Here is a 13,559-nt window from a genome sequence, read left to right as displayed (position 1 = left end):
AATGAACAAGAGGCTGTGGTATACATGATCCGATCAAAAGAGCAAAAAAAAAAAAAAAAACGCTGTGTGCTGAACATAAAACAGAATTCCACTCAAGCAAAAGAGATCTGTACAAAATGTGACTCAATCGCATTCCATTCATTCTATCCTGACAGATCGGCAGATCGGCAGAGCTGCCAAATATGGTCTTGAGATGAAACGACAAAAATATCTCAGTCAGATCCCAAGAATAAAAAGCCTGCGAGGATCCATGTCCTCAAATATGTTCGTAAAATCCAAGTGTGCAAGTCCCAAATTCCCCTTGGGGAAATCATAATGTCCCAAGTGTCGTGTGTTCCGTTCCCATCCATCCGTGAATTGCGAGCCAGTGTCGTGTGCTCGTAGGTATTATTCATTTCCATTTGTGTCGTCCCGTTATAAGGGTAGGGTATGTCGTAGGCAAAGAAGAAGTAGGTGTAAGCAAGTCGCGAAAAAAAAAGAAAAGCAAAGAGCGCAAGTGTTTTTTGCGTCGGCGTTGAGGATGGTTTGATTATTCCTCATCGGTCAGTTTGCGAATCAGACTTATACTTAAGATCATGACCAGCAAACCAACAGTGACTATCACCAGTAGGACAAAGCCAAACCAGCCAAGCACCATTGCAGAAGAGCCGACGCCGCTTTTCACACTTCCATTACCCATGTCTTGGGCTATCGTACTGGCAGCGACAGATGCCGTGTGCTGCCATAATACGGACACAAGAACGAATACCGAGGAAACGAAAATGAGGGCTAGCGCAGCCTGGGAGACGGGGCGAGAGGGGAAAGGCTTGACTTCGCGCTCGGATCCAGTTTCGTCAACCTCCTCGTGCCAGCCAGGGAATGTCGCCAGAAGGATGAAACAAAAGAATGCGAGAATGACAGCAACAATCCTGCACGAGAATTAGTTTTGTCTGACGTTAAGGAATTACAGTTACTCACAGGAGATACGGAAACACAACGGCATCTTTGAACGTTGAAGCAACCCAGATCAGATTTAGTGGATCTTGATCCACCGTGACAATCTCAGCCAGCGCCGTCGCATTGGCATTGCAGATGAAAGAACCCTTATCAGGCTGAATACAGATACCAAAGTATCCCACTCGGACTTCCAACTCTGCACCGCCGACAATATTGGAGAGGGCAGTGACAACCCCTGGGTCGACTTGTGAGAGATCTCTAATAGGGTTATACTTTTCGTAGTATAGGGAGATAAGGAAGATGGTGGGCATCTGTGGAGATGATGAAGAGCAGCCGGCCAACAGAAGTGCTGCATTATATTAGCAGCTTTCCAGTAGAGGGCGCAATGGACAAGCACTCACATAATATGATAATAGCAACTGCGATAATAATCATCAACACGTGGTGGTACCCGATCATTGGAATGAACCCTGTATGGAGAATTAGTAACAATGCCATTGTTTGCTCTCTTTCGATATGTCGTCACTTACGGGCCCATCTTTGAGCAAAGCCAGCAGCCATTGTGTGCAATTAAGACCACGTCGGGGTCAGACTCCTTCAATTTGTTGTTGACTCGCTTCTCGGGTCTCCGAGAAGGAGTTGCCTGAATTGAATGCGATCACCGAACTGAATTGTACACCAGTGGCACACTTGTTGTTGGTTCGTGTGTTTGCGATGAGCGTTGAATCGAGATCGAGATCGTTGGAATGGAATGTAGATGAAGAATGCGGAGAGTAGGATAAAGATCGTTGACGTATCCAATGCCGAGAATACTTAGAACAATATCCAGGATGTTAGATATTATTGTGGAATCCGGTTTGCACCTAGAGTGGATTATCCAGATGGGTCAGATATTATGATATGACTTGACGCCTGTGTGTAGTACAGGTGGGAAGTATATGGGAGAGATAGAATGTGTAGAAAGAATGGAAGGGATGGAAAGAAGGGATCGTAAATGGCACAAAACTCAACGTCAGGCTAATTGACCGATTCTCTGAATCTCTCTGGAGGCTGGGGATGAGGCAAAGTTGTATAGGAAAATATGGGAGGCTGGGCCAACGCCCTTGTTTACTCGCCCGCTTCCCCGGTAACCAGCGTAGACCGCCTTCCGTGTGGGTATTTCTGCCGCCGGACACGGGAAAGCCAGGGCCGCTCTAGTCCCGATCTGGACTAGTGCAGATCTCGATAACCTTCGCCCCACATCCACAAGCCACGCGATTCACCCAGCCTCTTCAATATTGGGCCGTCTACATGATGCACTTCGATGCACGGAGTACCTACAAGCTAGCGATCGGGCACGTTTCAATGTTTCAGGTTTTCGAGTATGCTCTAACCAACGCTATGTCAAACAATAAACCCAACCAAAGTACTCCGTATTAACACAAGTTACGCGCCAAAGTGGAACCTACCAAATCAGTGGTCCAATGCTACCCCGGATACCAAAATCCGATGTTCCTGTTCTATGTTCCGTAATCAGATAGAGATGCAGCCTAATTCGCGGCAAAAGCAAAGCGTTTCAGATCAAGAGTGGTTGAGTACCCTGTGCTGGGCTCATCCTCGTCCTCTTCATCCTCACTGTCTGGGACAATGAGATCTTCGCTGCCTTGGATTCCTGCGAGAGAGGACACCTTATGCACGATAGGAGATGAAGCTTCAGTCCGAGGTTCAACAGCTTCGGCATCCCGGAGTTTAGTAGGAATATTGATGCTGTGAGATCGACTGAGAGCGGACTGTCCCATCCGCTGGAGCGGCGTCAGGCGTCGATGGAAGACGTTGCTCCGTGCAATCGCAGCTGGGCTTCTGGGGTTCGAGGGCGTTGAAGGTCTATGGGAAGTCTGAACCGCAGGAATCTTAGTCATGGTCGAGCTAGCTGCGGTTGTTTCGGGCTTTTGCCCAGCTTGAAAAGTAAACTTGGAGAGTAAATTCGAGTTTTGCCGGTCAACGTGATAGTCAAGAGCCAGACTAAAACCTGGGGAGTTCGGTGTGTTATCCCTAGGACTATTCTGAGATACATCGAGGTTCTCTGTCACAAGGACTTTGTCGGAGGTAGGTTTAGAAGGGGTATCAACTTCACTGGGCTTGTCGGATATCTCAAGGTTTCTCTCAGTTGTAGACTCGGCAGGCCCAGGGGTAGTACTGGGATCAGGAATGCTGCACATTATGTCTTCTGCAATTTCATCAGAAAAGACACCGATCACTGATTTGCGTGACCGTTTAGACCGGGAGAGATCTTGAGGACTAGGGCTGGCTTGAGCAAAGAACCGACTGCGAGCAGGGGGACAAGCAGGCAGAGAATCCCCCTCGGCCTCAGAGCACAGCCTCTGCCTCTTTGTGCACTGCAAGGCCGACGATCTTGCACTTTGGGCCAGAAAAGAGGAGCGTTCCACACTCCGAACCATAGGGCTGAGACCTTGGTCAGAAAACGCCCTGAGAGGCGTGGACCTGACCGAGTTGGAGCGGAAAGGCGCTGCATTGGCCTGCCAGCTGTTGCTCGCATTTCGCTCTAGGAGTCGCTGCTGGCTTGGAGACGGAGTTAGGCTGTTAGGGTCCAGCTCGGCCAGCGGTGTCCTCTTGGGAGTGAAGAACGAATTGATGGACTTCTTTGGCTTCAACTCAGAGGAAGTACCCAATGTCTGGCGGCGATTAATACCAAGGGACCATCTACCTGCGGCCAGTGGCTTCAGGGTAATTGGTTCCTTGGTAGTTGGATCCAAATCGCCACGAGAAACTCCGATGGCAATTTCCGGCTCCATATCGGCGCCGATATATGGAAGCGCAGCCAAATTGGTATCCTTATCAGGTGGTGTCAAAGTCACTAGCTTTTCAGCTTTGCGGCAGAAGACCCGTTGGTAAAGGAAGGTCAACTCGGCTTGTTTGAAGTTGGCAAGGTAGTCGGCTGGGACCCGGAAATTACCCTCAAACTGGAGCATGCGCAGGGCTTTCTCAACGCTCCGATGCTTGCGAATAATCCGGTAGGCAGTCTTCAGCCCCAGCTTAGGGATATTTGCCAAGTAATCGCAACCGCTCAAAATGCACATGTTTCTGAAGTCTGGATCACTGAAGCCAACCAAACTGACTTCGCGACACGCAGTAAAATCGGCGCGGTTGATCTCAATGCATTCGCCGTGTTGATCCAATTTGGAAATTAATCGCTTGGCTCCAAAAACAAGCAAATCCGAGTCCTCGGATATGATTCCATGAATGTCACCCTGTTGCTCCAAGTACACCAACTGGGCATCTGCCTCGTACGGGGCCACCACATACTGCACATTCATTTGCTTCAGTTCCTCAATTAACTGGCGAGCCATATAGGGTGTCACGTCGACGGCCTTTTGGAACTCTTGGTAAGCTTCCGCCATTCTTCCTTTTCGTTGTAGTTCCAGTCCAAGGCATTTGCTTTCCTGGCGCCGTCTGTAGCGATCCTGTTCAGTGCCTGCCTTGCTGGGCAAATTGTCGCCATCAAAAACGAGGTAGGGTTTCACTCCAAAAAAAAGAAGCATGCGGACTCGGTTGAGGACGAAATCAATGTGTCTGTCATAAGATGGAATTGTCAGTTAACAGTTCATGGGATAAGACATCGAAAGACATACTTTCTCGTCGGATTGTCCAGGACCAAATCCACTGAACAAGCAACAGTCCCTCGATGCAGCCATCCATATGCATCGACTCCAAGCGTTTGCCCATTGAAATTCTTGATGTGACATGGTTTCTGAATGGACTTGAGAAGCCCGTGCAGTCCTATTTGTCTGTGTTAGAATCGCCATTCATCTCCCCTAGACAGTCACAAAGTTGACATACCTTTGATGCCCATTGTGGACACCGTTCGAGGGACAGGCGGGTCCTCGTATTCAAGCAATAAGTGGTAACATAGGTTGAGATTTTCACCGGCAGAAGACTAATGAATGTTGAATGCAATAGCAGGTCCAAAACAAATCCCGGTTAAAGGATTGAAGGAGTAGATAACTCCTGGAATGCCTATCTCGACGCGCAGACGCGCTTTCCTCGAGTGGGGAAGGCGGTGATTTTGGGGTTCACCGCTTAATTATGCCGTTGCATCCACGAAAATTATCGTCGAAATCCACGGCGGAGTGTTTGGAGTAATTCTTGTCATCAGCCCGCAACCATGCCTGTTACCTTGACAAAGGTGCACAAGCAGATTTCTAAGAAGCGCACCTCTACTAATGTGCTTCATGAGAACAGTCGGGATGCCCACCGACTTCGCAAAGCTGGCGCTCGCGATGATCGATTGTCCCGCCATAACGCCACTGTGAACCGTGCAAGACAGCCATACTGTGAGACAACTGCCCATTTCAATTGAAGGCCACCCGGCTGACTCGATTAGTGGACCGAATTGATTACATCCATGAGGCTATCCAAGAACTTACTGAGGCCCTTTCGACCGAAGAGATTTCCGAGTTTGTCACCAAGTACGCACCACCGATGGTCCATTACCAAACCCAAGACTAATCCAAACCAGGTACATTGACCGTGATACCGAGGAAATCAAACAGCTCGAGTCAGAGCGCCGGAAGGGACGTCCTCCTAGCAAGCGCGAAGAGGCCTTGAAACAGCGGGTGCAAACCGAGGCGCGAGAGTTCGAGACCGGACTGTGGATGCCTGATATAGGCGATCAATATGCAATGACCGCAATGAAGAACTGGAATGGACACTGGTCGGGTCTCAGCGCGATTAAGTTCATGCGGTTCACAAAAGACGGAAACAAACTTGCGTCTACTTTCCCACCGAAGAGCATGTCATGATCTCACGATTCCTTTTTTCTATATTTTTTTGTCTGGTGTCCAAAAAGACTGGGTTGGCGCATTATGGGTACATTGATTCTTCTAGATTCTGTACAGCCGAATATTCTCGAATATACCATTTCAATTCAATGCTGTTGTATCGTCCATCTACATACAGCCGTTACTATACAATTCTGCGATTGTATGGCATTCTCGAGTAAAATACATCTGGCAGGATCCCATCCGCGTCATGTAAAATACAATGTCTATTCTTGGAAATCATGGATCGAATACAATTCCAAATATGGACGGGCGTGTTTCGAGTTAAGGTTCGCGAACCAAGTTATAAGAGTGTGATAGTTAGTGTGGAGGATTCTTTATAATCAGCCTTTTTATAACCTTAGCTAAAGCGAATAGCTTCAGAGTTAGCGCGTCTATCTCGGCTGTATCGATTTGGTAGCTGTAGCCTGTGCTCCACTTCTACTATAACATTAATCACCGTGAGTAAACTATACTTATCTGGCCCACCAGGTGCGCTTAGGTTCCCTACTTACCGATCCTGACTCCACCGGACTCCGTGAGCAATATGGTATTGGTACTCAAGGCGGCGAGGGCTCTCCCGCGACCGCGTAGATATTGAATTCCTTCGAGGACCTATTAGGTTACGGTATAAGCACCACTTTCTTATATCGGCTGCTAAGACTAGCACTTACCGGCCGAATAGTTGCGGCAACCTTACCCTTAGTGATAGTATATCTCGATACGAGGATATGACATACTAAAAGCTCTACTGACTCCCAGACTAAAAATGCCTAATCCTCCTAATAGTAGTACCTCAGTAGATCCAGAAAGCTAGGATAAGAGAATTGACTCCTGGTTTCTAATAGTAGCTTAACAGACGAAAACTGCTACTTCAGAAGGTAGATATTGACTAGCGCAACTTTATTATTTCTGTGCCGGGCCAGGAAGACGGACTATCCTTAAGAATTGCTATAATCGCCTCATACGTCAGCTATAGGTTTTAGAAGACCGGCTAAATCTTACAAGCTTGGTCTTGATCCTTTAGCTGCGCTGGTTCAGGATAAGGCGGAGAAGAAGGGATTACCGCTGGATCGGGCTAGGATCTAGAAGACGGTACAGATAGATAGGTTGGTCTTTTAAAAGTGGTCCAATCAGGTGTTCCGTTACACCATATAGTAAAAGGTCGAGATGGCTGACACTGAATAGAATCTATCTTAGAGTAATATAGGGACCTGTGAATTACTACATCTGGTTAGCTTTGCTGTTTTCGGGTTGGCGCCCCAATACACCGTAATGTAACCTCTACTCACATCATCCGGACATAAAGACACGACCTCGCCCAAGTCCCGTTCTCAAGACTAAGATAATACAGTCTCAAGAAAAGTGAAATTCTAGAATCCCAAAACTATCTAATACGCTCTTTGGACCGTTGTCCTCATGTTAAACTCGGTGGAGATGAACAGTTTCACCTGGGGCATTGTAGGTGGGCACCTTCATTTCAAGATCAGAGCCCGAATATCCAAGATCCTCCGCGGTCAGGACAGAGCATTTTTCGCCAATTAAGAGAGCAACCTTAAAAAACATTCATTAATACCAGATTTCGCTGAAGGAAATGAGATAGAACACAGCGACAAGGAAGACTTACGCTGTAAGGATTAGTACCCACATTATCGGGGCAGATTGACAAATCACAGATCTTTAAGTTTTTGACACCATGGACATTCAGCCGCTCATCGACAACTCCTCCATGCTTGACTTTGAAGTTGCCTTCCTTAGGAGCCATACTGCACGTACCAAGGGAGTGCCATGTTGTTTCTACATGACGTCTCGCTGGGAATTGTGCTTAGAATATGAAGGAAGATGGGGAAGTAGGTATACTCACCCCAGAGCTCAATACACTCAATGTCCTCCCGGCTGTATTTGATGGGCTCCCGAATTGCCTGCCGGCTGGAGCTGATCACGCTCTCTGGTAGCTGCATTCCAGGATCGACGGGTATGGTCCAGGAACCTATAACCATGGTTTAGTAAAGGATGGACGACAGCAATCACTGCGGTTTCCTTACCATGTTGGATACCAGCTGTGATATGAGCAGGACCACCATATTCTTTAGTTGTTGCAAGGTCCAGATCATGTGCTCGAGCAGGCGAGTCCGAGGCAAAACTGGGATGCATCCAGGTCACTTCACCAGCATATGCATCCATACGGCGAGCTGTCTCACGAGACTTGATATAGCCCCAAACCAAGGGAGCGATATCACGGTCATCATTCAAAAATCCTGCATCAAAGTCCGGAGCCTCATAGGGGTCCGGGGATTTCACATGGATCCATCCACGGGAGAAAGGATATTCCTGCATTTCTTGTTAGGAGCTAGATAGGATCAAGTGCTTCATTGTAGTTACCAAGAAATGGAACATCGTAAAAAATTTCCCAGGCATAAGCAAATGGTCGCCGAACCAGCTGTGACCTTTTATTAGAAACTGGAGAGAAGCTCACAGAGGGTTTGAATTCTTACCCAGCAATGACAGAGTAGTGCATGACCGGTTTATCTGGTTTATTCTTGAAATAACTCTCCCAACCACTCAGAAAATCAGATGTAGGCCAATTCTTCATCTCCTCAAGTTCCTGTTCAGTTGGCCGGATCTTCACACCTGCTTCAATCCCATTTGTTGACAACGGACCAGTGCCTTTAGAGATCCATTCATTAATAGCTGCATTTTGGACATCGGTATTTCCGCGAACGAATTCATCGAATGTCTCAGTGTCGGGTCTCGCTCTGTATGCAGAAAACAGAAGGTGATGATCTTAAAATTTGCAACCAACACCTGGCAGGTCCACAATAGGTTCGATGCCTGTATGAAGCTTCTTAGAATGACAGATCTCAAGGTTTCTGGGGATGAGAGAAGTTGGACGCACCCGCTTGACGAAGTTTTTTAGGGTCACCAATTCCAGATCGTTGGAGTATGAGAGGTGAGCTGAGGGTACCACCGCAGATAAGAATCTGCTTGCGCGCTCTGTAAATCTTTTGTATTTTTTCATCTTTCAGAGGCTTCTCTGGGACGGTTACAATACCGACTGCTGTTCCATTTTCAATAATAACCCTAACCACCTTCGTATTACACTTCAAGTAAAGATTTTCGTAATCTTCTCGAGTGCTGTGAACATACGCATGAGCGGCATCACTGCGGCGGCCTAATCCACAAATTAATCAGTATGATACGTTGCAAGATCAGATAAGAGATAGACTGCAGTACCTGTATCACGGTTGATCCATTTAGTCCATTGCTCGGCACCGTGGCTAGAGGTCCACAGCAAGTCAATATATAACCGAAACGTACTAATGCAATTACTACTTAGGATGTCGAGTTCTTACCCAGCTTGTAGGTCCTGCAGGTCATCAGTGACTGGAATGTCTTGAGATTCAGCCGCACGGAGAAACTCTTGCATGATTGGATATGTATAGTTTCCAAAGGAGGCCTTGATTGGACCGTCAAAGCCGTGGACGTCTCGCTTTGTGCTGTGTCTCTGGTAGGTTTCAGGCTTCTTCATGAGAGGCAGAAGCTCTTTCGTTGTCCATCCCTTGGCTTCAAAGTCGTCATAATCCGAGGCCGAGGCTCTTGTATACACCTAGCTATTCACTTAGATGAACCTCAATACAAGAAATGACATGTGCAGATTACCATAAAGTTGATTGAACTCCCTCCACCAAGGACCCGCGCAGCTGGCACAATGGCTCTCCGTCCATCTATAGCTTTCGATGGTTGAGAATGGTAGAAGGTGGCTGTCTTAGAATCAAGCTTTATATTCTGTGGGTAGATACCAGGTCGAAAAACTCTGTTAAGCATTAGCATGTAGTCAATACACCAGTGATATTTACGTACTGTGGGTTGTTCAGGTTATCTTCGCCCGCCTCGATCAGCAGAACCTGGAGATTATGATCGAGATTGGCGAGACGGCCAGCGGAAACACAACCAGCACTGCCACCGCCGACGACAATGATATCGACTTCATCTGGGATAGTCATCTTTTGGTAACTTTGGTTGACAACTGGCTCTGATAAATGGGGAAAGGAGAGAAACGAACCCTTTGGTCTTTGCTGCAGTCCACTAAAAGTACATATTGTAAAGGCCCCCACCATCATGATGTATACATTTCGTACGTTGAGACATTCAGTTAAATCGTCATAGCATACTTGAAGGTTTGCCACCACCTCCTCTAGAAAATAAGCTGCCTCAGCTTGAAGCTCTCGACAACATCAAAATGACATCGTTTCTCATAGGAATTATTTTCCGGAATGACTTAATTATTATATTAGACAAGGCCCCCGGTGAACACGATGGGCGTGATTTTGGCGGCTCTCGTTGGCCCCAGGTGGTGTAGTGGGTACGCTTTCAGGTACTCCGTGATGGACAATCAAGAGTACTATTTACTTCTGGGCGACAATAGTGGAACACTGATGCCCTGGAGTGCGAAGTCACGGCGGAGGATACATCCCGGAGGTGAAGGGGATGAGATCGGTATGCGGTGCCCTCTAGGGCTGTGATTTTCGGAACGAGTGCCACCAGGGGAAGAATGGTGCCAAGACCTACGAGATCCTGAAGGGCATTCGGGGAGGGACCCGTCTGCCACCCACTTTGAGATCTTAACCGCCGACCTCGCCTGATACGTAGACTGCCTCTGGGACTAGGTGTGGAAGGGGACCCCAGAGCTCGCAGATTGATCACGGGCAGACTTTGAGGAACTGGGCTGGCAGTTCAACCACACACGAGATCGGCAGTGCACTGGACTATAGTAATGGAGTTCAGGCGGCGGCTCCAGACCCTTGGCTTTATCCAGCGCACCGTCAACTCCCAGTGGTTTAGAAATGAGCTCCTTACCCTCCCTGCAGCCGAGCTGGAGGATATAACCTGCGCCCTGGAACCGATCGGGCGCTGCGTCTTCGCGATGCTCGGACGCAGACCCAGAGACCACGAATGCGGTCAACCAGAATAGAACCTGGCAATCAGTTTTGGTGTTTAGCGGTGAAGATAAGGGCCCCGAGGAGAAAGAAACTTAAGGAGGGAAGAGGTGAGGAGAGAAGAGGGGTGAGAGAAGACGCTTAAAAGGACGTTTCAAGGACCCGACGTTTAGGAGAACGATCAAAAGACGCTGAGAAGGACGCTCAGAAGGACGAAGCTATCTTGAGGAAGAAAATGCTGGTGCATCTTAGATCAATGAACTACTGAACTTGAGATAAATTATACTGTTCGCTTTTATTGTGGCCGTAGATACTCGATAGTATTGCGAAGTCGCTGTATTTTCGATATAAAGTGACCACTTCCCTTGCGGAGTGACCGCTAGACTTTATGCGACGTCCTTAGTCTATATTGTTTCCCAAGGCGAATCCGCACACAGACGTCTGCTTCACATAACTTACTATATTCGTGCGCCTTTTTCATCAAATTGGATTTGCGACGAACTTGTTTTTGACGCATTGATTTTCTTTTGAAGAAGAGCTATTTGAACGAGGAGGGCTTATTATCGCCATCTGTCAGTTTGTAGCCTAAATTATGCCTCGGGACTCTAGAATTGGACTTGCTGAAAAGTAGAGTTGAAGTAGGTGCTCTTATAGTCGTAGGATTATATAAACGATCGTCGCGGTATCAAGCGGCCCTACCCCGCAAAAATATACGGGTTCAATGTTTATACATCCTAGAATTGAAATAAGATAAGCTACTATTTCTCTTTACTCAGAAACGATGGTTCGTATCGCCCCGGGCAAATCTCGTAATATCGAATAAAATGGTCTAATAAAATGGTCTCGTACATTTATCAGTTATCCCTCGTTTATCTGAGTCTACTCCTACGGCCGGAAGCGATCGGGAACCCGTCTCTGTCGAGCCAATCGACGAATAACGGATAAGCTTAAGGGGATAGAGACCAGAAAACGGTCTAAACGCCGGGTAGGCCGAGGCGATCGAAGCTGCGAGGGTACTGTTAACGGTTTCAAAGTCGCGCGCCATAAGGGCAGCGCAAACATAACAACGGCATAGGCCAAGCAGGCCTCGGCGAGGCTCTAAGTTCGCTTAGGAAGTGGTACACGATACATAGAAAGATACATATAGTAGTGGTAGGCTGCACATCGTTTCGACGAGAGGACAGCGTAAATGAATCACACACACACTGTATCTTCCTCGAATGGTGTATTGACATATTGGGTGCGAGGGTGGAACGCGCAGAGTGTTGGGGTAAATAAATCTACTCCTATATCCACTTTCTCCATGCCCGGGGGACCGACTTAAAGTATTCACCTGCGCCACTTATGAGCACAATGACGCAGTGGACCTCGAGAAGCCGGGGAGATGGTGGATGTATTTTGTAATGAGGACTAAGGGTCAGCGAGCCTAGTGTCATACAAAAATGGACTTACGGAATCAATTTTATGTTTCTTCCATGCGCAAGGTCTTTCATCCCGTAGAGTGCAGCGAATCGCGATATGAATTCCACTCAATCCAAATTACTCAGTGTTCTCTTCAATCAAGGCCAATAACATTATATATCTTTTTGCCTAACGTCGAATGAAATTGCGTGGCCGCGCAAAGTCGGCCAAAACAGAAGCGCGGGTCTTGGCACTCGTAATAACTTTAGCTCCATTTACTTTTTCCCAAGCTCTTTCATCTTCATCAACTTTAGACCCATCCACATTCACAATGCTTTCTCTTCGCACCGTCACCCGCTCTATCCCGCGCACTTTCTCGCGCTCCATTGCCACTTCGGCTCTGCGCCCAGCATTCCCTAAGCCCGCTCTCCGGCAATCATGGAATCAGGCCACTAAGCCCGCCTACGCTGCCTTCTCGACCTCCAGCATCTTCAAGGCTCCTTCGTCTGAAGGTAAGATGCGTTGATGATATCTGAAGAGTCCGCCGAAATCCGAGCTTGTCTGGTGGCGGACTTCGTATGTGGCCTCACGCTGATATTGGATTTTACTTTTTTACAGTCGACATCGAGCTTCTCGCCAAGCTCGAGGATGAGCTGAGACACGAGAAGTCTTCCGAGATTCCCGAATTCGAGGAGCAATTAGAATCCATCGAGGAGACTATTAAGGATGGCGAGTGGCAGGTGAAGGATGTTGCCGGCGAGCAGGAGGTTATCCTGACCAAGAAGTTCGGCACTGAGAAGTACGATTCATACAATCCCTCTCGACTCTTTCTTCCCTTCAATGAATGCTAATACATATGATTGTTTAGCATCCGTGTTAGCTTTACCGTCGCCGATATCCAGAACATCAGCGAACAGGAGGACTTTGATGACGCCTCTTTGTCCGACGAGATGGACTTCCAGAACCAGTCCCGCGGCCAGGATGCCGAGGCCTCCGCCGAGGACATCGAGCAGCCCGAGCCTAGCTTCCCTGCCCGTGTTACCATCACCGTCGAGAAACCCAACAATGGTGCCCTTCTCATCCAGACCGTTGTCCAGGACGGCGTGTTCCAGATCGAGGAGGTCTCCCACTTCGCCAACGCCGAGCTCGCTCAGTCCCAGACTGCTGAGAAGGACTGGGCTCGCCAGAGCCTCTACGCCGGTCCTCCCTTCGAGAACCTCGATGAGGACCTTCAGGGTCTCTGGGACCGCTACCTCGAGGACCGTGGCCTTAACGCCGAGTTCGCTAATATGGTTCCTGACTACATCTCCGTCAAGGAGCAGAAGGAGTACTTGCGCTGGTTGGAGAGTATGTTTCCCTTCCTATATAAAATTTCCGTGATTCGTGCTAACAATACCTTTCTTTAGCCGTCAAGAACTTCATTGGTGCTTAAATTAACTACCCCATTCAACCTTTGGCCCATTTCTTT

At 48.0% G+C, this 13,559-nt stretch overlaps 5 protein-coding genes across 5 annotated transcripts; 2 read left to right on the top strand and 3 right to left on the bottom strand.

Moving 5' to 3' along the window:
* Window positions 1-529: 529 nt before the first annotated feature.
* LCP9604111_290 (Fig1 domain-containing protein) lies at window positions 530-1,497 on the bottom strand (the record flags this gene model as incomplete). The annotated part of the gene is made up of 4 exons (XM_039068605.1): window positions 530-908; window positions 958-1,285; window positions 1,338-1,406; window positions 1,467-1,497. 4 exons carry the CDS (start codon window positions 1,495-1,497, stop codon window positions 530-532), a joined length of 807 nt encoding a protein of 268 aa, XP_038932838.1.
* A 968-nt stretch (window positions 1,498-2,465) lies between these two features.
* LCP9604111_289 (putative exonuclease) lies at window positions 2,466-4,786 on the bottom strand (the record flags this gene model as incomplete). Its single annotated transcript, XM_039068604.1, has 3 exons — window positions 2,466-4,506; window positions 4,566-4,713; window positions 4,774-4,786. The coding sequence occupies 3 exons, from the start codon at window positions 4,784-4,786 to the stop codon at window positions 2,466-2,468; spliced, it is 2,202 nt and encodes a 733-aa protein (XP_038932837.1).
* A 312-nt stretch (window positions 4,787-5,098) lies between these two features.
* LCP9604111_288 (translation machinery-associated protein 16) lies at window positions 5,099-5,735 on the top strand (the record flags this gene model as incomplete). The annotated part of the gene is made up of 3 exons (XM_039068603.1): window positions 5,099-5,267; window positions 5,318-5,402; window positions 5,453-5,735. 3 exons carry the CDS (start codon window positions 5,099-5,101, stop codon window positions 5,733-5,735), a joined length of 537 nt encoding a protein of 178 aa, XP_038932836.1.
* Window positions 5,736-7,175: 1,440 nt separating this feature from the next.
* LCP9604111_287 (GMC family oxidoreductase) lies at window positions 7,176-9,757 on the bottom strand (the record flags this gene model as incomplete). The annotated part of the gene is made up of 12 exons (XM_039068602.1): window positions 7,176-7,307; window positions 7,381-7,565; window positions 7,618-7,743; window positions 7,799-8,084; window positions 8,136-8,193; window positions 8,249-8,490; window positions 8,557-8,585; window positions 8,650-8,925; window positions 8,988-9,031; window positions 9,107-9,360; window positions 9,414-9,567; window positions 9,615-9,757. 12 exons carry the CDS (start codon window positions 9,755-9,757, stop codon window positions 7,176-7,178), a joined length of 1,929 nt encoding a protein of 642 aa, XP_038932835.1.
* Window positions 9,758-12,422: 2,665 nt separating this feature from the next.
* On the top strand, window positions 12,423-13,523 carry LCP9604111_286 (MAM33 family protein; the record flags this gene model as incomplete). The annotated part of the gene is made up of 4 exons (XM_039068601.1): window positions 12,423-12,603; window positions 12,710-12,890; window positions 12,960-13,438; window positions 13,498-13,523. The coding sequence occupies 4 exons, from the start codon at window positions 12,423-12,425 to the stop codon at window positions 13,521-13,523; spliced, it is 867 nt and encodes a 288-aa protein (XP_038932834.1).
* Window positions 13,524-13,559: the final 36 nt, after the last annotated feature.

This window comes from Penicillium roqueforti (genome assembly GCF_015533775.1).
Source record: "Penicillium roqueforti strain LCP96 04111 chromosome Unknown scaffold_01, whole genome shotgun sequence".
Classification (NCBI taxonomy): Eukaryota; Fungi; Ascomycota; class Eurotiomycetes; order Eurotiales; family Aspergillaceae; genus Penicillium; species Penicillium roqueforti.
Note: the sequence above shows the minus strand (reverse complement) of the source record. Positions and strands in the feature narration are given on the sequence as shown.